Source organism: Lepidochelys kempii, chromosome 5 (genome assembly GCF_965140285.1).
Source record: "Lepidochelys kempii isolate rLepKem1 chromosome 5, rLepKem1.hap1, whole genome shotgun sequence".
Classification (NCBI taxonomy): domain Eukaryota; kingdom Metazoa; phylum Chordata; order Testudines; family Cheloniidae; genus Lepidochelys; species Lepidochelys kempii.
Genome location: NC_136384.1, coordinates 21,961,898 through 21,987,175, shown reverse-complemented (window position 1 = coordinate 21,987,175; position 25,278 = coordinate 21,961,898). Strand labels below are relative to the sequence as shown.

Genomic DNA, 25,278 nt, shown 5'->3' with positions numbered 1-25,278 from the left:
CCAAACAGTTCTTTGAAGTTCCTAGCATTTACATGGGTCATGTGCCTAGAAAAATTATATAAAATCCTACAACTCAAACAACTGCATTTTTAATACAATGACTCCACAGGCATTAAACCCAATTAAATAAAATTCATATTCAGGATACTGTAGGAAACTGCTATCTGTCACAAAAATATATTTCAATCATTATGGGCATATGGAGTAACATTTTCTATTTCTCCATAGTTTTTAATACCAAACTAATATTTATTCGAAATGAGCTGGAGCATCCCTGAAGTTGACTATTAAAATAATTGCAGATGAGTCATTCAGCAGGTTAGGGAGATAAGCTCTAGCATCTACTGCTTTTGAGGGCAGTAGCTCACATTTGAATGGGGAACAGCAAATAAACCTATTAAAATGTACATCTGATATGTCTACACTCAGGCTATGTCTACACTTAAAATGCTATAGCTGCACCTGAGCTGCTATAGCACTTCAGTGTAGATACACACTACAGCAACAGGAGGGGTTCTCCCATTTCTGTAGTTAATCCACCTCCCCAAGAGACAATAGCTAGGTTGACAGAAGAATTTGTCCTTTGACCTATCAACGTCCAACCATGGCTTAGGTTGGCTTAACAACAGTCACTCAGGGGGTGTGGATTTTTCACACCCCTGAGCGATGCACTTGGGTCAATCTAACTTTTTAGTGTAGACCTGACCATAGCCAGTACATCTCTAAAATATCAAGACAGAATTTAAGAGCAATTTTAATCATTCATGTAAATAGCCCAGGGATAGCGTAGGAACATATATTAGAGATGAGTTACTGGTGCTCTTACACTACTGAATGGACTATTTTTTTAAAAAGTCAACTAAATGACCACAGTGGTCCCTTCTGGCCTTGAAATCTGATGGGGTTGGAGGAAGTTTCCTTACGTTGCATATCCAAAAACGATATTAGCTGTAACCTTCAGGGCATCCAAGATCAGAATGGTATCATCATACTCATTTCTATAATAAACGGAAACAAAAGTTTAGAATGTGAATCTGACAACCCAATCATGGAAGTGTTGCAGTGTATGTCATAGAAAACAGATAATTTTTCTTTCTTTCTTAAATCAAGAATGAATCCACTGATGGTAAACAGAATTAGCTGCATCAACATTTTCATGAAAACAATAGACAGCCAAATATTATGCATTGACTAGATGAGGGCACCTTATATTAACTGCTGTTGAATTTGGCCACGGTCCTAGCCAGAAGTCTTTGAAACCACTGAAATCTGCCAGTCATTTTAGGCTAATGGAAACTTGATGGGTTTTCCTTTCAAAATGCAACATGAGCAAGGCTGAAATGTGAAAATCTGCCATATTTCTTACATTTTTGTTTCGGCCAGTAGAATGTGACGTTTAATTGGGTTATTAATGTTGCATTAGCAATGAAGTTCACAGGCTCTGGAAACACTGTAGTGGTCATGAGGAATAATCTCTCTGGTAATAAGTCACCAGGACTAGATGATATTGTTCACTCAAGAGTTCTGAAGGCACTCAAATGTGAAACTGCAGATCTACTAACCATGGTATGTAACCAGATGACTAGAGGACAGCTAAGTTAACACCAATTTTTGAAAAAGGCTGGAGGTGATCCTGGCAGTTACAGGCCAGTAAGCCTAACTTTAGTACCCGTCAAATTGATTGAAACTATAGTAAAGAACAGAATCATCAAACACACAGATAAATCCAATATGTTGAGGAAGAATCAACACAGCCTTTGTAAAGAGAAATCATGCCTTACGAATCTATTAGAATTCTTTGAGGGTGTCATCAAAAGTGTGGACAAGGGTGATCCAGTGGCTGTGGTGCAGGACTTTTTCTGAAAGCCTTTGACAAGGTTCCTCATCAAAGGCTCTTAAGCAAACTGTGCAGTCACAGGATAAAAGGTAACTTGTTTCCTATCTTTTAACCCATGGTGGGAATAAAGAGTCACTTTTCACAATGGAGAAAGGTAAATAGCCATGTCCCCCCAGGATACATACTGGGACTATTGCTGTTCACCATATTCATAAATGAACTGGAAACGGGGGTAAATAGTGAGGTGGAAAAGTTTGCAGATGATACAAAATTACTCAAGACAGTTAAGTCCAAAGCAAACTTTGCCACCTCACTGTTTCACAAAACTGGGTGACTGGGCAGCAAAGAGGCAGATGAAATTCAATGTTGATAAACAGTAATGCATATTGGAAAACATAATCCCAACTATACATATGAAATGATGCGATTTAAATGAACTGTTACCACTCAAAAAAGATCTCCAAGTCAACATGGATAGGTCTCTGAAAACAGCCGCTCAATGTGCATTGTCAATCCAAAAAAAAAAAAAAAAAAGCTAACAGAATCTTAGGAACAATTAGGAAAGGGATCGATGAGACAGAAAATATCTTGCCACTGTGTAAATAGATGGTACACCCACACCTTGAATACTGTGTGCACTTCTGGTCACCCCATCTCAACAAAGACATAGTAGTATTGAAAGAGGTACAGAGTAAGGCAACAAAAATTATCGGGGTATGAAACAGCTTCCATATGAGGAGATATTAAAAAGTATTGGACTGTTCAGAGTAGAAAAGAGACGATGAAGGGATGGAATGTGTTAGAGGTCTATAAAATCATGAATGGTATGGAGAAAGTGAATAAGGAAGTGTTATTTACCCCTTCATGTAACACAAGAACCAGCGGTTACTCAATGACACTAATAGGCAACAGGTTTAAATCCAACATAATGAAGTACTCCTTCCTGCAATACAGATGCAGCCATCCTAGTCATTGCCGGGGGATGTTGTAAAGGACAAAAGTATAACTGGGTTGAAAAAAATATTAGATAAGTTCATGGAGGATAGGTTCTAGCTATTCTAGCTACTAGCCAAGATGGTCACGGATACAACCCCGTGCTCTGGGTGTCCCTAAACCTTTGACTACCAGAAGCTAGGACTGGACGACAGGCAATGCATCATTGAAAATTTGCCCTATTCTGTTCATTCTTTCTGAAGCATCTGGCACTGGCCACTGTTGGAAGACAGGATACTGGGCTATATGGACCACTGGCATAACCTTGTACAACCATTCTTATGTCCTTAATAAGAGTTCTCTGGGGGCTGACTGAAGAGAGGACTTCAAATGGAAGCTGAATTAGGTACAGGGTTTATTATTACTTTACATGTGGAGAAAGTCAACTAAGTTTCTTTAAATTAAAATAAATCTGCTAAACCTTTCCATTTTTTAAACTTGTATATATAAAACTGTTTTTCAGGAGGCAGGAGAAAGCATCATCCAGTAACACTGGTATACAAGGAGTCAACAAAAATCTATTTGTCTTCAAAAATGTCACAAATGAAGGACTTTGCAACAGTTCCATATCATCAAAGGTTTCTACATATTAATTGAAGTGGCTCTTAACACAAAATCTTCCAGCCACAGCAGTCTTATGACGCAGTAGACAGCAGCAATCTCTGCTGACTTAAAACTCTTATCAGTTTTATCTAGCTAGTTTGATGCTTTAGTACATTTCTCTTTAACCTGTTGAGCGGATAGGTTGTATCTGTATGCAAAAATACATAATAAGCTGAATTACCATCTTCATGTTTTCACATTTTTGGAGCAGTCTCTAAGATCTCTCAGAACCCATTGGAGCTAGAAATTCTCTCCAACCTCCATCCACCTAAGTACTTACAAAAACATTTATAGCATGAAGTGCCACATGTGGTTCTAGCTTCCTCCCTATTCCCTGGAAGCAGCTGATTATTTGGTTAGCTGGTTTTGTTTGTTTTTTAAAGTATGCTCCCCCTTCTCCAGTTGTAATTTGCTGTTGCTGTGTGAACGCTAAAGAAAATAGGAGAGAGTTTCACACTTTGTGTCGGAAAGTAATGAGATATGTGGTCACCCTAGCCTTCCTCACCCTCCCATGAAAAGGAAACTGATTAATCCACAGTTACAATTTACAGTAAGCATTTCAAGACTAGAAATCCTACCTTTTTCTACACATATCCAGTAAAAACACGTTGAGCCCAGTCTCTTTTTCCTGCATCAGTTTGAGTATATTCTGCACACACAAACAGTTTGCAGACCGATAGGGATTTGGGGCATCAATCGGAACCATGAAACTGTTCCCATAGTTTTCATAGCCATGGCCAGCATAATATAATAAACCTGAAAGGAAAAAGTAGATTATATGGTATACGCACACATTAAAAAGCCACCACTGACTGCACTGGGGCCAGCATTTTACCCATTACATCTACGTTGTTTGGGAGAAATTAAACTTTTTTGCTAATCCAGGTAGAGTTTTCAATTAATATCATCAATGATTGGGCAGAAAGTCAAAATAAAAATAGGCAATTATTGACCCTACTGTGTGCAAACATAACATGAAGAGTTTGGGTAAGTAAAATTGCTTTAACACAAGACAGTAGGTACTTATGAAATAACATTGCTTTAGATTAACAATGTACTAGGGAAATATGGTCTAGATGAAATTGTTATAAGGTGGATGTACATTTGGTTTAAAAACAATACTCTAAGAGTACAGTAGAACCTCAGAGGTACAAACACCTAGGGAACAAAGGTTGTTCTTAACTCTGAAATGTTTGTAACTCTGAACAAAACGTTATGGTTGTTCTTTCGAAAATTTACAACAGAACATTGGCTTAATACAGCTTTGAAACTTCACTGCGGAAGAAAATGCTGCTTTTAATCATCTTAATTTAAATGAAACAAGAACAGAAACAGTTTCCTTACCTTATGAAGTCTTTTTTTTAAACTTTCCCATTTTTTAATAGTTTATGTTTAACACAGCACTGTACCATACAGTATTTGCTTTTTTTTTTTTTTTTTTAATAAAGTCTTTACTGCCTGATCATGTACTTCCAGTTCCAAATGAGGCTTGTGGTTGATTGGTCAGTTTGTAACTGAGGTTCTACTATGGTTCTCAATGATTCACTGTCCACCTGGGAGGGTATATCTAGTGAGGTACCAGAGGGGGTCAGTCCTGTGTCAGATACTATTCAATATTTTCATTAATGATTTGGGCAACGGAGTGGAGAATATATTTAGAAAATATGCAGACACCAAACTGGGAGAGGTCATAAGCATTTTGGAGGATAGGATTAGAATTCAAAATGACCTTGACAAATTAGAGAACTGCTCTGAAATCAACAAAATGAAATTCAATAAAGACAAGTGTAAATTACTACAAGTAGAAAGGAAAAAAAATCAAATACACAACTAGAAAATGGGGAATAACTGGCTAGTTCACAGTACTGGTGAAAAAGATCTAGGGGTTGTCATGGTTCACAAATTGAATATGCATGAACAATATATGATTCAGCTGTGAAAAAGCTTCATTTCATTTTGGTGTGAATATTAACAGATGTGTTGTATATAAGATCTGGGAGGTAAGTGTCCCGCTCCACTCGGCACTGGTGCCTCAGCTGGAGTACAGCATCCAATTGTGTTTAGGAAACTTTAGGAAAGATGTGGACAAACTGAATTGAGTCTAGAGGAGAGCAACAGGAATGGTAAAATGTTTAGAAAACCTGATCTACGAGAAAAGATTAAAAACAGAGCATGTTAAGTCTTGAGAAAAGACAACTAAGTGGGGACCTGATAGCCTTCAAATATGTCAAGGGCTTGTTTAAAGAGGACTGTGATCTATCGTTCTCCATGCCCATGAAAGATTGGAGGAGAAGGACTTGGCTTAATATGCAGCAAGAGAAATTTAGGTTATATATCAGGAAAAGCTTTCTATCTATAAGGTTAGTTAAGGTCTGGAATAGGCCTCCAAAGGAGGCTGAGGAAGGACCTTTATTCAAGGATTTTGAGAACAGGTTGGACAAATACCTCTCAGGGATGATCTAGGTTTACTTGGTCCTGCCTCAGCGCAGAGGGCTGGACTTGATGACCTCTAAAAGTCCCTTCCAGCCCTATATTTCTATGATTCTGTCGTATAAACAAGATGCCCTTGAAGTCTGAATATAAATATTTGTAAAAATCCATTTAGCAACTAGAATTATGGCCTGTTATGGGAGTATAGCGCATAATCTATACCAGGGGTTCTCAAACTTCATTGCACCACAACCCCCTGCTGACAACAAAAATTACTCAAGGGACCAAAGCCTGAACCCACTGGACCTGGCGGCAGCAGGATGTGTGTGTGCGTGCGTGTGTGTAAGCTGAAGTTCAAGGGCTGCAGCCCCTGGCAGGGGCCCTTTAACTTGATCCCCGCCACCCAGGGCTGGAGCCCTCAGCGTTCAGCTTAGGCCCCAGGTGGTGGGGCTCAGGCTTCAGCCCCAGACCCCAGCAAGTCTAACAGCAGCCCTGGCAACCCCATTAAAACAGGGTCGTGACCCACTTTGGGGTCCCGAACCACAGTTTGAGAACCACTGATCTATACAAAGGGTTAAATTGTGCATAGATGAGTTAGCAGCTGTACTAACTTGTATAATCAGCTCCTGCACATGCACATCTGCATATCTGTAAGTTCAGATTTCATATTAGACAGAAAGGAATAATACTGAATTACATAGCTAAAAGTTACAAACATATTTAACGTTAAAGGGATACTGTCAACTTAAAAAGACACACTTGTCTGAAAACTCCCCCCACTACTATCATGAGTAACCAAAATTACTATAACTAAACGATTAGAGAAAATATATTTCTATTTTTCCAGCTTGCTTACTCTTTATATTTGGCATTACTTTGTGTATCATCAGTTTCATTGTTTCCCCCATATAGCCAGCTTCTCCATTTGTATTTGTGAAGCTTTGTTACAGCAATAGGAGAGAGAAACATTTTGAAATTTAGAAAAATGCAATTGTTACATCATAAAAACTGAGAGGACATAGGACTAGGTATCTGTTATTAAACTACTTTAACTCTTTTTAAAATAGGTCTGGTCTCTAAGTCTGTTTACAGGTTCAGAATTCATGACTGTGATGTGTGTCTCTCTCTGCTGGATAATTAAAAAATTTTTTTTTTCAAGTTAAATTCTTACTAGACTGATTAGGATAACACTTTAAAATAATCTTTGAATCAAATCTGTAATAAATATTCACTTATAGTACTTTAAGTCTTCAAAACATTCTATAAACATTTTACAGAGAAAATTTTATTACAGTTAAATATTTTCTTACTGCAAAAGGTTAACTTTAGTCTAAACCTTAGATTTAGCCTATTATGAATAGAAATACTTGATATCTTGCCTTGATAAGAAAACCAGTTAAATCAAATAAAAACTATTTAATCTCAGTAACAAAAACAAAAATTATGACAGTGAATATGATTTCTGCCTCTTGTAAATTTTTATGGTATATTAGTTGTTCTTTATATAACTCATGGTCACAGGCTTATATATTTTCCCACTGCCTCTTCCTGGTATTTCCTTAACTTATCTATTGCAGGATCTGGTTTTAAAAGGAACTTTAGTCAGCAGTACACTCTAGTTGCCAAGCCAGATACTGAGTTGGTGAAAGTTATTATAAGTCAATTGAGGTCAGTGGAGTTATGACAATATATGCCAGCTATGGATCTTCCTCATAGGCAGTATGACTGGGGCTCTATACAAATAAAATAAATGAATGGAATTATGAACCACCCATCATCATAAAATTTCACGTTCTGAGTGCTCAAAATAGAGTAGGTGCATTTAAAACACTGAAATCACCTATATCAAAGTCAGCTTTTATATTTAGAAAGCTAGATTTACATTTTAGTTATTGGAATAAAAGAAAAGCAACTTCAACTAAATTACAGTCCTTTGTGTTTCAGAAATACCATGAGACTGACATGGCACTTCTAAGCTAAACCAACAATTTCAATTATTTATAAGCTTCCAAGTCACACAGAGACCTTTAAAGTTGCTACATGCAATGAGCACAGCTCACAACCCAATGGAAAACTGTAAACCTAGATTCAGAGTAAAGATAAGTGCACAGAAAGCAAATACAAGACAAGTGAGAGCCTAAAAATTGTTTAAATGCCACTTGAATTTTGATGCCATTCAAACCTGGCAGAAGCTCAGAGACTTATAATAGCATCACTTGATTAAAAAGGTACAATTCTAAAGGGTTTACAGTTGACATAACATCTAGTTAAAACAATCTGCAGTATAAACTAAACTAACAGTAAGACAATTACAAGATTCCTGTGGTTACAGCTGACTGGTGAGTTTTGAGAAGTTAGAAAACAACTTGAGTGCCAAGCATCTGCTTAATAGGCACTTTGCGCATGATCCTAAAGGACTTCATTCAAAGCTTACTGTATTCAAAGGGATCCTTTAAAATGCTTTGGATCTAACCCTAAATTAGTAAAACTTTTATTTATACAGGTCTAAATATGCAATAATGTACCTAGATAACCACTCACCACAGACCAGGAAATAACAACCACTGAAGTATTAGTTAAAACAGTCCATGTGTCTAATGAACAGAGTCAAACCCTTTAAAAAGAATGTTGCCCCAGATTTTTCTGCCCTATTGTGTCAGCCTAGTACCACTGTTATAGTGGCATCATCCAAACCATTCCACAGCTTACACAACCCATGCCTGTAAGCAGGAGAAAACAGCTTTAGTAATGACCTTTGGTAGTCACCCAACAACACTAAGAGCATATCATATGTAACTAGGGATGGAAACAACACAGCATTTCATTCCTCAACTCTAAATAGCCTCCAGGGGTCAACACGTATTTTACTTCAATATTGAAAATAGTACTAATGTCATGCAGACATGCTCCTGAGCCTATCAACTTCCTAATCAGATACAAATTCAGGATGCCTTCAAATTTTACTTACCCCCATTCATTAGCCTATTGACTTCACTGGGACTGAAGCACATGCTAAGATGCTCTCCTGAATAGGGACGTTTTCCTGAATCATGGCCTTACATTGTTTAACCACCTGAACTGATGATTATACTCCTTTGTCTAGCCAATGTTACCAGCGGTTTATAAGCACCTTTTCACACTAAACCCATTCCTACCCTAGACCAAATGGAAAGCTGAAAAAATTTCCTTGTAGAACAACTCATGGAAGTAGCTATTGCACAATATAAAACACAATCCTTGTCACCTACTCATCTAGGTTCAATTCAACATAAAAAATTCTTTAATAGATCTTTCTGGACTGCAGCTAGATTACAAGCATCAATCCCTACAGATGTGAGCACTTGCCTACTTCACATTCTCTGAACTGAAAATGTACCACCTCCCCCACCACGCCCAAAAGAAATTCAGAGCCTGATATGGAAGGTGGGAATAGAAGATATAGGAGGTCTCCGCCTTCATTAGCTTGAAGAGTAATGGACCATAGCAGTCTTAGAGAGTATAAGACCACATCTGGCATTCAACCTTTGATCTTCCACTTGAACTAACAGAGCAGTACTATGAAATGATCTCTGCTGCAACACACTAACTTATGTATTTAAAAGATTTTTTTAAACTGTGCAAATTAACATACTAGAGTGAATAATTCAGTTGTGGCTGTGCTTGCGTACATATCGAAACCACATGAGAGCAACTGTTGCATAGGTGTATTTTTAAATAAAATTAATTCTCTTTGTCTTTGTTTTAAATATACAGATGCATTTTACTCAGGTAAGTGTGGCATATGAATAAACTTATGTCTAAATTAATGCCTTCCTTGTTTTAGCTAGTTATATCATTCTGCAAATGCTCTCCCTGTATATGGCTGGTACGCAATGGCTAAACTATCTAGTTTAGTAACTGATCACCAATCATAGGCATTATCTACAAACTGGCTTCTAAGGCAGAACTTAAATCACTTGATTGTGTTCGTTTGTTCAATAGACTTTGCCAGTTTATTTTGGATGGTCCTATTTTAACAAATTGCTATTACATATACACTAGTTGAAATGTTGGAAATTGAATGCTTGACATTGCTTTTACAATAAAGGTGAACACCTGGATACTTGTTGCAGCATCTGTGTGTCCAATTATATTCCTGCTTTCAGGATCATAGGGTCAATGTAAAAAGATTAGGGGACAAATTCTGCTCTTATTTGCATCAGAGTACATAAAGAGTATCTTCACTGATGTCAATGAAGTGAGTGAGTGAGATCAGAATGAGTCCCCAGATTTATGAAGTTTCTTCACTTTGAGAGCTGTTATCCACTACCAGTCATGGTAGAAAGGTTTGAATAACTGAAGAGTTAGCAATTTAATTTGTACTACTTAGCCATGGCCTGGATGCCGTATGGTATTAAAATATGTTTACCCAAACTTTCAGCACATAAATAATCCCAGTGAAGTCAGTGCTTACAACAGCCACCGATAAGACAGTATTAACATCTTGGTCCTTGGTAGTTGTGGACCAAATTTAGGTCCTATTCTGTTTAAAGGCAGTCAGCCATTTATTAATATCGTACAAATAATCATTAGCATAGGCTTGTATTCTAACCCTGACACAGAACTAGACAGAGCTTTTTATGTAGATTAATCCTGCCAAGAACTGGATCGATCAGTACCAAAGGAAGGGTGACAGGATCAAGCATCATCTGCACTAAAATATGATGTCTACTCACGCCAGGCCTTGTTGTGATTATTGGACAAAATTACCCTAAAATCAATTGTAAAAAGTAAGCAAAAGTTTACGATGTTACAATAACCATGAAAATAGGTCAAGTTGTTTAAGACACTGAATGTTAAAAACTGGTGCAAGAGAACTAGACAGAGAAACTGGATTAGTCTAAACCAAAAAGGCCCCATTGACATAATCCAAGGACTGTTGAAATTATGCTTGTTTAAAAATAGATGATGTGGAGCCAGAATGTAATGAAACAAAATTGGAGTGTTGGATATTAGGCCTAACTGGTGGACAAAATGATGAGGATAAAATGTGCCTCCCACTTTTGCTACTTTTGTTTCTAATACTTTTTTGGAGGGTGGAGGGTGATTGGGAAGGAATCTTCTTCCGCCTGCTCATCCCCCAATCTGCCAGAACAGCATCTCATCTTGATTCATCTAAAGGACTTTCTTCCTGAGAGGAAAGCCGGCTGGCCTTGGACTTGTTTGTTTACACCTGTGAGGACTGGATGTCATTACTTTATCATGTCACACAATCCTCACAAATGAAAACAAGTTCCTTAAACAAGAGGAAGGCCAGCCAGCCATTCTTTCAGGAAGAATGTTCTTTATATGAGTTGAGATGAGCTGCAGGGATGAGCTGGGGGAAGAAGATTCCTCTCTCCCCCAATGCTTTTTTTAAAAAAAACAGAGTAAAGATGGGTGGCATATTTTATCCTCATTAGGTTGTCCACTTTTTGTCATAATTCCTCCTTCTCTCCCCTTCAGAACATAGAAATAGCCACTCTGGATCAGACCATATGTCCATCTAGTTCAATATACTTTCTCCGACACTGGCCAGCACCAGATACCAGGAAGGTGTAAGAACCCTGCCATAGGCAGATGTGGGATAATCTGTCCCCCAAATAGGTCTCATCCTTGTTTCTAATGTTAGATTGGCTTAAACTCTGAAGGAGAAGGTTTAATATCCCTTCCAAAACTTGTCACTAATGATGACAGCTCTGAATATTATTGATAATAAATATCCAAACCTTCCTCTTGTTGCAGAGTGCCACAGGTATTTCAAGAACTGACAATGGTTCCATTCTCATTGTGTCTTTACTAAGCATGCTGGGTTTCAAAAAACAAAAATGTTACAACAACCCTGGACAAATAAATAAGACAGAGAAAAACAGTCAGTCTGCTGTACGTTAATAGCTAGAAACATGACAGCTAAACTATGGGAGTTTATGGAGCCTTTTTTCCCCCAGGGTGAGTATATAGAAACAGTAAATTAGGGTACTTGTCAGGGAAGCCTGGCTCTAATCTCCTTATTATTAGCTATAAACCACCATCTATATGATTGCAGATGTTACCAAAGTTGCCAGGCAGCAAAGTGGGACCTGTGAGCCAATATGAGCCTCACACTCTATAAAACATACTTACAATACATCATATCCATCTCATTTATATTTCAGAAATCTGGAAACATGGCTTATTGCAGAGGTTCCTAAACTTTTTGCCATCATGACTCCATTTTGATGAAATACTTCCTTCCAGGACCCAAGACAGCATGGAGGATGCCATTTTGAAGAGCAAAATGGTGTTCTCTACACACGGCATGTGAGAGGTCATGCCTCATGGGGGACACCATTTGAAGAGCAAAATGGTGTCCTCTGCACACTGTGACCTCCGACGTATGATGCATGTGAGGTCATGCTATGTAGAGCAAGAGTGCTTCCACCGCACACTTGGGATTGCCGCAACCCCCTCTGCTGATGGTGTTACTCCATTTGGGTAGTGACCCAGTTTGGGAACTGCTGGACTTATTGCCTCAGATACTTCGACTTGTTGAAAGGATCTGCTGTAAAAGCACTCAGAAGCTAGGAAATGCCTATGCAACTTTAATCCAGCCTCCTGTATGTATGCATATAGTAGCCTTTAATTACATGATCACATACTATGTTTTTCATAGGGTTATGAAACAAAGTGGGCAGGAACACCTTTTATCAGAGCATTTCTGCCCCAGATAGGTTTATTTTAAAATGGTAACTGGATTTCTTTCCTGTCATTGGGCAAGTAACTGGGTTAAGGATATCTGATGAGCAGCCAGCAAAAGTATTTAAGATGCAGTGGTCACAAACAGTTATTGTACTAATATCAGGATCACAGAAATCAACATTTTAAGTTATCTCCAGAGTTTTTACTAAGAAAATAGCCAGATTACTTTCAATCTTTAAAATGCATGCTGTTACATCTCTCATCTCATTTATATATGATGAGCACAATAATTCTGCATTGCATTTAATAACAAATATATTGAGGAACTAAAGTACCAAGACCACCATCACCAATTTGTTTATCAGTTCTACTTTTAGTGAACAGTGTTTGAAATGCCACATTCCTGGCAGCAAGTAGTAATTACACAGTGTCATGGTAAATATCATGAATATCTGAAACAAGGTCTAAATGGGAGTAGCAGCTGTGCCTCTTATGTTTGGAGCTGTGCCCACTAAAACGCAATAAATCACTCGCAATTTATACCCTGACAGCATATTTTATATTGCTTCTGAGACACTCATAGTTACTATCCAGAATGATCATTTAAATGATAAAGTAGTTTTATAAAGGTTTAATGATAAACTTTACTGGGAGATGCCATGCTTGGCTTCCACAGGTATCAGCTAGATGGAAAAATGAAGGTTAAACTGTATAAATGTACTTTGCAAATGCTCTGACGTGGAGCTAGTATGAATTACGTCAAAGTCTCTGGTCACTTAATTTTTTTAATTCATGTTAACAGCTAACTTAAACAGAGAGCCTTAAACAGAATAGGAGTCCATAGCTCACCCAAACACACAAGAAACAACGTAAGTATTTTACATGAGAGGCAAATGGAAGTCATACCATCAGAAAGCTGAGTGAACTTTACAGCTATAATAAACGTCCATATGATTGTGAGTCTTTGCTCTGATGTATAAATGGTGAAAGATATTTTGAATGTCAGGTCGGCCAGTCCTATCAAGCATCAGGTATCACATGAGTGTGAAAGCCACGCAGAGAAATAACTTCATGTGGGCCTGGCACCCGTTTCAGTAAAATACCAGATTAAGCAGTTTCTTGGCTGAATTTAGGTAGGGGGGGAATTCTAGAGCCATTTGTATAGGACACCTACGTTTAGCATTCTAGCCTCTGTCCTAAATCCTTATTTTAAAAGTAATTTACACAAAAACAGCTTTAAAAAAACCCAAATCTAGCTAGTCAACAGCAGACCTCTCATCACACGCTGCATCAGATAATTCAGGGTGGCCTGCTCCCTAATAAAGAAGTAAAGTTTTGGCTGAATTGATCTATTCCACTTTCAAGGTAATAGAGACAGTAACTCAGCTTCCCCCTTCAAGATGAGACTTAGGAAAGACAGATCAATTTTCCATGCCACATGCTCGTGAGAAAATTGTTGATACATTTCACCAGTATAGCTCAATCTTCATCTCTTGCCCATTATCACAGTACTGGCAATGACTCGCTTGTAAGGCAAGTTTTTAATGACAAAAAACTCCACCAGAAACTAGCATACTTAACTAGCATAGTTAATTTGTGAATTAAATCACAAACCTGTCCAGGGGGAAAGGGGAAATTTAAGCTCAATGTGACACCAGATGTGCAATATTCATCCTGTAAACTAGTTTGCACATCCATAATTTGTCAATATCCAGGGGATATCATTCTAAATTTAAACTTATTAAAGTTAGCCCTGTGTTGCAAAGTACACTTTTATCTCAATCCTGAAATAGCTTATAGTTGCCATTTTCTAACTTATTTCTCCCTGTCATTGTCCACATATTGCTCTCCCTACACAATACATGAAGATATATGAAGGGGCAAATCCTGCAGTATTTATTCAGGGAGAAGTTCCACCAGAGGTGTTCACTAACAGTTCTGTTTGAGTTCTGCCTGAATTGGGACTGTGACGAGTTCAGTCACAGAGACTCTCTTGGGACTGTCACTGGATGTGCTGAAATTACCTCTGAGCCCGTTTTCCCTGCCAACTTGGGACTCCAGAACTCTTTTTTGTCAAGCCAGACACACTAGGCTGCTGCATCACAGACCCAGGTCTGGTCCACACCCCCAAAGCTGCAGACTTTAACCAAAAACTGCTCAACAGGTTACTTGCCTCCTGCACCCAGATACCCAGTTCCCAATGGGATCTAAACCCCAAATAAATCCGTTTTACGCTGTATAAAGCTTATACAGGGTAAACTCATAAATTGTCCGCCCTCTATAACACTGATAGAGAGATATGCACAGCTGTTTGCTCCCCCTGGTATTAATCACTTACTCTGGGTTCATTAATAAACAGAAGTGATTTTATTAAGTATAAAAAGTAGGATTTAAGTGGTTTCAAGTAATAATAGACAGAACAAAGAAAGTCACCAAGCAAAATAAAGCAAACACACGCAAGTCTAAGCCTAATACATTAAGAAACTGATTACACTTAAAATCTCACCCCCAGAGATGTTCCAATAAGCTTCTTTCACAGACTAGACTCCTTCCTAGTCTGGGCCCAATCCTTTCCCCTGGTACAGTCCTTGTTAGTTCCAGCAGACATCTTAGGTGGAAAGCAGGGGTGTTCTCATGACTGGCAGCCCCCTTTGTTCTGTTCCCACCGCCCATTTTATAGCTTTGGCACAAGGCAAGGTTCTTTTGTCTCTCTGGGTCCCCACCCCTCCTTCTAAATGGAAAAGTACCAGATTTAAGATGCATTTCATTACCAGGTGACATGGTCACATGTCACTGTAAGACAGGGGTGAAAGTAAGTTGAGTGATTTACCAGTACGCTGGGGCCAGCTCTGGCCCCCGGAAGGGGCGGGGCCTAGGGTGGAAGGGGCAGGGCTGAGGGGGTCAGAGCCAGCCCCAGCCCACCCTGTAAAGTAAGTGCTCCCCCTCCTTCTCCTCTTCCTCCCCCCCACCACCAGGGTAGCAGCAGCAGCAGCCTGGGGCTCTGGAGGCTATTTAAAGGGCCTGGGGCTCCCCTGCTTCTAGTGCCCCAGTCCTTTAATTAGCCGCCGGAGCCCTGGGGAAGTGGCGGGGCTCCAGCGCCTATTTAAAGGACTGGGGCAGCAGAGGCAGCTGGAGCCCCGGCCTCTTAAATAGCCCCTGGAGCCCCCGCTACTCCAGGGCTCTGGGGGCTATTTGAAGGGCCTGCAGCTCCCCTGCTTCTACCGCCCTGGTCCTCTAAATAGTCCCCGCAGCAGTGGCGGTGGGGCTCTGGCGGCTATTTAAAGGGCCGGGGCGGTAGAAGCAGAGGAGCCCCGGCCCTTTAAATAGCCGCTGGAGCCCCGCAGCCACTACCCCAGGGCTCCAGCAGCGGGGCTCTGGAAGCAATTTAAAGGGCCTGAGGCTCCAGCCACTGCTGGGAGCCCCAGGCCCTTTAAATTGCCCCTTGGGCAAGCCTCGTTCTTCATTACCCATGGGCTGGCCCACACATACACAGCTAAATAAACCATCCACAACCAATTGTCCTAGTCAATGGGAGCCATCAAGATTCTAAACCACCATTAAGGGCCCACACTTTGCATAATTACAATAGGACCTCAGAGTTATACTTTATATTTCTAGCTTCAGATACAAGAATGATTCATATATACAAATAGGAGGAATATATTCAGTAGGTTATAATCTTTGTTATGATATCTCACAAGAGACCTTTTTCATAAAGATATTCCAGTTACATTGTATTCACACTCTTAAGCATGTTTCCATAAAACATATGGAGTGCAACGTCACAGGGACCTTAGGATTTAACATTATTTGATGAACCCTTGGCCACTTGAAGTTGCAGACAAGCAACTGCATCAGAAGTTCATGGCATATCTTTCACTAGAGTTCCCAGCTTCTTTCTCTACAATCTAACGGTGACTTATAAAGACAAATTTAGTTCGAGTTCTTTTTGTTTCTTCATTACGTATACAGAAGGGCTAATATTGTGGTGTTAGCTTTTTTTAAAAGCTTTCTGAGCTTGTTTTTCCACATTAGAAATTCAGGTTTGTCTACCCTAACCCCATATAGAGAACTACTGCAGAACTAGCAGGACAACATCACAAGTACCAAGGAAGTGAAAACCACCACAACTTGGGAGGGAGAGGAAATTTTTATTACCATCTATTTAATCTAAAAGCTTGACAAAAAGTTGGGAGAAAAGATCTGTGTTAAAGGTTCAATACCCTGCTCCATTTAAAAAAACATGGATAACATTTATTTTCTCCCAGTCTTAGTCTTGTTTATTTATATTGCAAGGTTTTCAGGACAGGGATTGTTTCTTAGTCTATGTACATACAGCGCCGGGCTTAACAGGGTTTCAAGTTGGGTTTAGGTTTCTAGACATTACTGTAATACAAATAAATTATTACTACCCATGTAATTTAAGGCTGAGAAAGCTCCCCCCTCCAGTTTCCTGGTTTTCCAGTGAGACCTTCAGCAAAAAAAGGAAAGACAGGACCTGTCAGTCCCAAGGTAAACAAGCAAGCAGAAAAGGAATTTATTTATATGTCTTGAAGAAGCAAAACAACTTTTTCCTCATTTGTACATCATCTTTAAGTTGTAGGAGTACAAAGTTAACAAAATATAGTGAGTGTAAAGTTGCAAATGCATGTAGCACAATGACTCAAAGGGCTCATTCGTGATTTTGTAACCAGTTAGTGGCAGATAACTAGCTGGTTACAAGTAATATTGTTTCCTCACAGCTTCTTTTCCGCCACTGCAAGTAGGTTTGTGCATTTACATCTGCTACACTACCTTACTGTATTGGTGCATTCTGGGAAACACTACACAGCGCTGACTCTTGCTTAAGTGGTTTTTTCCCTAGATCACAATTATGCATGTCCCATTACCAAAACAAGCAACACAAATGCAGCAATCTTTAGCAAATAATACACCTTTTAATATGAAAATACATAGCAGTATTTAGCAGAATACTATACATTTAGGTGTGGTTAAAAGAGGCTCAAAGATTTTATCTGTTCACTAATAAAAGCAACAATACCTTTTACTCAAAGCCACAGGATGTGTTGGCGGGTGTTTAACTCACTTCCTCCTTCCCCCCATATACATGCTATTTACAGTGAAGTCTGCTTTACTGTCAAATAGGACTTAGTGATCTGGCAGAGGTGAAAGTTAACGTCTGAGTGTTCTTGACTCAAAAAATGTTTTACTAAATTAGTTGGACAGATCATGACTTTCTTACCATACACTCCTTTGTCCAAAAGAAGTAAAAATTCATCCACTGCATTCCGCATCTCAGATTCAGTAAGATCCAGCAGAGAAACAACTTTGAAATCCAGCTGTCTCAGCAAGTTGGTCAATTCATAGACATCCACCATTGGAGCTTTCAGCTGAGGGTGATTCCAATAGCTCATGTTTCCTATTAACAGAGCTACCTTGTCAATTGCTGTAAAGAAATGAACATATTTTTATACATTTTTGAATCAAATATAAGGTGTTTTTTTTTAAAAGATGAGCTATTCTCAAATCTAAGTGCATGTGCAATATTTAGTATATTGTAGTATTTTATGCTGACCATGAACAACAGATTCTCTCATTAAAACCCAGATCCCGCACTGAGAAGTGCATGACAGATTCCCAAGCTGCACAAGCATGCACACAGAATCACTGGCCTTTAAGTTAGGAAGTTAGACTCTGATCCCACAAGTGACTTTTCATACATGCAGGGGGAGTCCAGTTGACTTCGATGTGTGTATTTGGGGGAGGGGAAAGAGGGAAAGTGCACACCTTCAAAACTGCTTTGGAAGCAACTGTCTGGTTTTATTTGACTATTAAATTATACCTTTTCACCTCCCCCAAAAAGATTCACAGCATCTTTATCTTTAAAACTTTTTTTGCAGCTGAAAAGCCTCCAAGGCAGAGGTGAGCAAACTACAGCTCGCGGGCCACATCTGGCCACGGGACCATCCTGCCCAGCCCTTGAGCAACCAGCGGGAAGGCTAGCTCCCAGCCCCTCCCCTACTGTTCCCCCTCCCTCACAGCCTCAGCTCGCCACCAGCACTCTGGCCCGCCGCTCCTGCAGCACAGCACAGCAGTGTGGCTGTGAGCTCCTGCTGTTCTGAGCGGCATGGTAAGGGGTAAGGCCTGAGGAACGAGGTCCAGATGATGAACAGGGCCTAATAACATCAGCCCCACTATCAGAGGCTCGTTCACCTGCACATCTACCAATGTGATATATGCCATCATGTGCAAGCAATGCCCCTCTGCCATGTACATTGGTCAAACTGGACAGTCTCTACGTAAAAGAATAAATGGACACAAATCAGATGTCAAGAAGTATAACATTCATAATCCAGTCGGAGAACACTTCAATCTCTCTGGTCACAAGATTACAGACATGAAAGTTACGATATTACAACAGAAAAACTTCAAAACCAGACTCCAGCGAGAGCCTGCTGAATTGGAATTCATTTGCAAATTGGATACAATTAATTTAGGCTTGAATAGAGACTGGGAGTGGCTAAGTCATTATGCAAGGTAACCTATTTCCCCTTGTTTTTTCCTCCCCCCCGCCCCGCCCCTGTTCCTCAGATGTTCTTGTTAAACCCTGGATTTGTGCTGGAAATGGCCCACCTTGATCATCATACACATTGTAAGGAGAGTGATCACTTTAGATAAGCTATTACCTGCAGGAAAGTGGGGTGGGGGGAGAGAAAACCTTTTGTAGTGGTAAACACCCATTTTTTCATGGTTTGTATGTATAAGAACATTTTCTGTATTTTCCACAGTATGCATCCGATGAAGTGAGCTGTAGCTCACGAAAGCTTATGCTCAAATAAATTGGTTAGTCTCTAAGGTGCCACAAGTACTCCTTTTCTTTTTGTGAATAAAAAAAAAGAACCAAGGCTCCGTAGATACCTGTTCAAATGGCAGAAAAAATTAAGCCATTTGCTTCCAAGTCTATTTATTGTTTGGGCTGTTCATAGTTTTCGAGTGAAAGAGAGAAACAGGTCATTTATAGGAAGTGCTATAACTAGCTAAGCTACAGTATAATGAAAGCCATTTTAGAGAGATACTTAAAAATTACACACTTTCAGGGCTTCAATAACCACCTATTTAGATGTTTTGTACAATGTTGTGTTATTAACACTTGCCTATTTATGCTGACCACACTGCATTTTTGGACTATTCTTACTTAACACTACAAATTAGGAGCCATAAATTAACAAAACAATTTACATGCCATCAAGTCTAATTAAATTGCTTAAACATACACAAGTTGAATTTCCATGTGCTATTCTTATGGTAAGAAATTGAAAGGTACTGGTCTATTTTGCCAGTAGAGTTTATTAATATCTTGGATATGAACTCAATGCTTTTTCTAGAAAGGGTTTAGTGCAAGGATGTTTAAATAAATCCATGTAAAGAGCTTCTAGTTAAGGTCATGGAAGCACTAACTCTCAACTATGATTTTAAGGGAAGAGGAGGTTGTACCTGGAATTTGTGTATTAGTTGCTAGTAAACTGGCTACCAGAATTAGATCCTATTATACACAATTTAATATCTGAAATCACACCACGCTAAACTTTGGTAGCAAGCTTATTAACTCTAGCCAGTGATCATTCAAAACTGTTAATAAGAGAGACTGAATTGCATGATTCAGCACATAACTTCTGCCCAGTATCTGACTGTGATACTTGTAACAGGGAAAACCACAAAATTTGTAATGAGGTACGGAGTTTCAACTTGTACTGGGTGTCAAGATGTACGAGATCCATTTTATTTCTACTGTGTGGATTCTTCTGTATAACACAACTGAATTGGCTCAGGCAAAAACAGCAATCAATTTCTCTCTGTAGTGACTTATTATGGCATGGACGCCTGTCATTATGCACACAGCTTGTATCTAGCTGTTTCAACAAAATGCTTTGACCTTTTATTGTTACAGTCTATGTTTATTCCCTTTCACAAGGAAGGTTCTTAGCCAAAGAATCCAATTCCAGTGGACGTTTTCAAGCTACCTCAAGGCCAAATCCCCAAAAATGGACAATGGAGTAAGAAATTCCCCTTGTCTAAAAGAAACTGAGCATCAAAGTTGTTGCTTAACTTAGACATTAGGAATTCTTTGACTATAACAAACACGGTACCAGAGGTGCTATGATGTGTCTATGCCTGTAAGCTATGAGGTTCTTTTAATTGTCTATTTATAAACTTTATGATTTCTGAAAATCAAATGTTCAAATCAGGTTGAACATAGGCATATATTTTGTATCTGCCATTCCGGACACCTAATAATCAATCAAAGATAGACTACTAAGGCAATCAGACTGTCAAAAATATATAACTTAGAATGTTTGCAACGAAGAGGTAATTTGGCCTTTTTTTTGGGGGGGGGGGGGGGGAGGGGGGCTGATCAGAGATTTCCAGCCCAAATGCAACGAACCCACGCACAAAATAGAGTACTGAATAAGGCCAAGTGGTATGGTTATATTTCACAAGAAGGTCAAGCAAGAAAGATTTTACAAGAAGATGGAAGTTCAGATGTGCTAACAGGGTGGTTTCAAGTTAATAATAATAATAAATAAATAAATGACATGTCCCAATTAGATAGGTCCCTTGTAATGTGTAGAGACCCCCTTTCACCTTCTCTCTCCCCATCACACTTATTTTTTTCTTTGAAGAACAATCTCTACTTACAAGATTAAAATCACACAATAAAGTTAGGAAACATATTATACCTTTAGTAGGGTTGCCAGGCATCCAGTCGATGGTGCAGCAAGGGTCCCGGGCTAAGGCAGGCTCCATGCCTGCCCTAGCTCCTCACAGCTCCCAGAAGAGGCTGCCAGGTCCTTACAGCCCCTAGGCGCATGGGCAGGCAGGGAGGGAGGCTCTGCAGACTGCCCCTGCTCCAGTGCTGGCTCTGCAGCTCCCATTGGCCAGGAACCATGACCAATGGGAGCTACAGAGGTGGTGCCTATGGGCGCAAGAGGCTTGGAGCCCACACCCTGAACCTCCCTGGCCGTCCACTGTACCTAGGGGCTGCAGGGGCCTGGAGCCCACACCGCCAATCCAGAGCCTATACCGCCGCTGCATTCCAACCCCATGCACCAGCCCCAACCCCTCTCCCACACCCCAAACCCCTTATGCCCGGGGGCCCACCCCAGAGCCCGCACCACCAGCCGGAGCCCTAACCCCCCTCCTACACCCCAACCCCCTACCCCAGCTCAGTGAAAATGAGTGAGGGTCAGGGAGAGCGACTGACGGAGGGAGGGGGATGGAGCAAGCAGGGGTGGGGCCTTGGAGAAGGAGTAGGGGTGGGGTAGGGATGGGGTAGGGATGTTTGGTTTTGTGCAATTAGAAAGTTGGCAACCCTAATCTTTAGTAAAGTATGGCAGAACTCATCTAATAAGTGTATTGCAACACTTACCATGACACTCAAACCTTGTGTGTGTGCAGTCAGTGCGCACACATTTCCACCAGAAAGTATTTGTTGCAGCCAAGATATTCATGTACTGACTGAGGAACACCTATTATTATTGTGTTGTTTATTTTTATTTAATTAAAAAAAACCCCTTGCTTTCCACCTTAATCTGAAGGCATAGGTGATCATGTAACACAGAGGCAGGCATGAGGGAATACCAGAGAGATTCATACAGTGAGCTATTCGGTGCTAATAAACAGATTTATAACTCAGGTGTCCTATACTAAGGAAAAATAGAGGAAGAGACAAAAGTTTTCACTTATCGGACAAATTACAACCACCTTGTGTGTGAAACAATTCTAATTCTACCATCTTAGATTGTCAAACCATTCAAATACTGCACCAACATACATGTTGAGACCACAGACAGAAGGAGCTAGAAATTATGAGACCCGAAAGGCAATTCTATGCCAATTAATTTAAAATACTTAAAGTTTGCTAACCAAAGAACCAATAAGCTGCAGAGATTTTTATACCTCTCTTAATATAGCCATTAAGTATACTGCAGACGTATTGCCCTAGCAATTTCTTGTTCAGAATATACATTATTTATCATGGATATGAAACTACTCACCAGAAGGCCTGTCAGCTGATTGCTCTTGAAGGTCTATTTAAAAGAGAGGAAAAACATGGATCAGTAGTTTCAAATGTAGTTGTGTACATTAGAGAAACAAGTTGTGCATTTGTTTAATTTAAGACAGCTCCCTATCTCAGCTAGTTCTTTTCTATAGCTTGGTGTGGTCTTTATTTCCTTTCTAACTTTGCAGCACAAGTTTTCACTCTTAATGCCTAGCAATATGAGTTATTTGCTGTTATCCTAATTTCCCACCTCCAGCACATTTGCTCTAGTAGGATATGTATGGTGGGGGGGATTTTACACCCTGAACCTGAGATGGCAAGGAAATGTGGATTTTGATCTTACAAACTACATGTTAGTATTTTCAATAAAATCTGAAATACTGTACAGTATAGCCTCTCTGATCAGATGTATTGCAGGGAATCAAACAGATCATGAGTTGGGTTATGTTCTATATTTAGCAAGGTTGAGAATTTTGCTTTGCTAGAAATTTGCTTTGCTAGAAATTCTTTAATTTTTATTTCACCACTTGCAGTGGTATGGAAGAGCTAACAACGATATTCAGTGCTGAATAACAGGTGGGTGAAATGCCTACCCCTTTTGTTAACATGCATATATCATGACAACCCTGTCAATAGATTCTCTTGGAATGTAAATCAAAAGTAAACCTGTCTTCTGTGTCCAGCACAGGAATTATATGGCCTTTATGATGTGACATTTTTGGGAACCAGTGTCTGGGATAATTCCTAATGGAGTAATATTTGAATCACCAACACAAACAAATGTGTATCAAATTACATTATTTGATCTCTACTTTGATTGACACTATATCATCACAACCATTTTTATGTTTGGCAGCCAGTCACCTTAACTCAGTAACACTTCATTCTTAGCAGCAAAAAGGAGTACTTGTGGCACCTTAGAGACTAACCAATTTATTTGAGCATAAGCTTTCGTGAGCTACAGCTCACTTCATCGGATGCATACTGTGGAAAATACAGAAAATGTACAGAAGATGTTCTTATACATACAAACCATGAAAAAATGGGTGTTTACCACTACAAAAGGTTTTCTCTCCCCCCACCCCACTCTCCTGCTGGTAATAGCTTATCTAAAGTGATCACTCTCCTTACAATGAGTATGATGATCAAGGTGGGCCATTTCCAGCACAAATCCAGGGTTTAACAAGAACATCTGAGGAACAGGGGCGGGGCGGGGGGGAGGAAAAAACAAAGGGAAATAGGTTACCTTGCATAATGACTTAGCCACTCCCAGTCTCTATTCAAGCCTAAGTTAATTGTATCCAATTTGCAAATGAATTCCAATTCAGCAGGCTCTCCCTGGAGTCTGGTTTTGAAGTTTTTCTGTTGTAATATCGCAACTTTCATGTCTGTAATCGTGTGACCAGAGAGATTGAAGTGTTCTCCGACTGGATTATGAATGTTATACTTCTTGACATCTGATTTGTGTCCATTTATTCTTTTACGCTGGGCATCACAAAATGGGGAAGAGATGGCCAGCCCTCTGTGGAGATAGAGGTGGTTAGGGACTATTTAGAAAAGCTGGACGTGCACAAGTCCATGGGGCCGGACGAGTTGCATCCGAGAGTGCTGAAGGAATTGGCGGCTGTGATTGCAGATCCATTGGCCATTATCTTTGAAAACTCGTGGCGAACGGGGGAAGTCCCGGATGACTGGAAAAAGGCTAATGTAGTGCCAATCTTTAAAAAAAGGAAGAAGGAAGATCCTGGGAACTACAGGCCAGTCAGCCTCACCTCAGTCCCTGGAAAAATCATGGAGCAGGTCCTCAAAGAATCAATCCTGAAGCACTTGCATGAGAGGAAAGTGATCAGGAACAGCCAGCATGGATTCACCAAGGGAAGGTCATGCCTGACTAATCTAATCGCCTTTTATGATGAGATTATTGGTTCTGTGGATGAAGGGAAAGCAGTGGATGTATTGTTTCTTGACTTTAGCAAAGCTTTTGACACGGTCTCCCACAGTATTCTTGTCAGCAAGTTAAGGAAGTATGGGCTGGATGAATGCACTATAAGGTGGGTAGAAAGCTGGCTAGATTGTCGGGCTCAACGGGTAGTGATCAATGGCTCCATGTCTAGTTGGCAGCCGGTGTCAAGTGGAGTGCCCCAGGGGTCGGTCCTGGGGCCGGTTTTGTTCAATATCTTCATAAATGATCTGGAGGATGGTGTGGATTACACTCTCAGCAAATTTGCGGATGATACTAAACTGGGAGTGGTAGATACGCTGGAGGGGAGGGATAGGATACAGAAGGACCTAGACAAATTGGAGGATTGGGCCAAAAGAAATCTGATGAGGTTCAATAAGGATAAGTGCAGGGTCCTGCACTTAGGACGGAAGAATCCAATGCACCGCTACAGACTAGGGGCCGAATGGCTAGGCAGCAGTTCTGCGGAAAAGGACCTAGGGGTGACAGTGGACGAGAAGCTGGATATGAGTCAGCAGTGTGCCCTTGTTGCCAAGAAGGCCAATGGCATTTTGGGATGTATAAGTAGGGGCATAGCGAGCAGATCGAGGGACGTGATCGTTCCCCTCTATTCGACATTGGTGAGGCCTCATCTGGAGTACTGTGTCCAGTTTTGGGCCCCACACTACAAGAAGGATGTGGATAAATTGGGGAGAGTCC

At 40.0% G+C, this 25,278-nt stretch overlaps 1 protein-coding gene across 4 annotated transcripts in view; it reads right to left on the bottom strand.

The window, feature by feature from the left end:
* Window positions 1-25,278, bottom strand: part of MALT1 (MALT1 paracaspase) — an 81,595-nt gene that overhangs the window by 15,414 nt on the left and 40,903 nt on the right. For all 4 annotated transcript variants that reach the window (XM_073343639.1, XM_073343640.1, XM_073343637.2 and 1 more), the window contains 4 exons: window positions 22,615-22,647; window positions 17,802-18,005; window positions 4,012-4,189; window positions 924-998 (listed from right to left, as the gene is read on the bottom strand). In XM_073343639.1, the coding sequence (XP_073199740.1) occupies window positions 924-998; window positions 4,012-4,189; window positions 17,802-18,005; window positions 22,615-22,647 (490 nt within the window). The remainder of the gene's footprint in view (window positions 1-923; window positions 999-4,011; window positions 4,190-17,801; window positions 18,006-22,614; window positions 22,648-25,278) is intronic.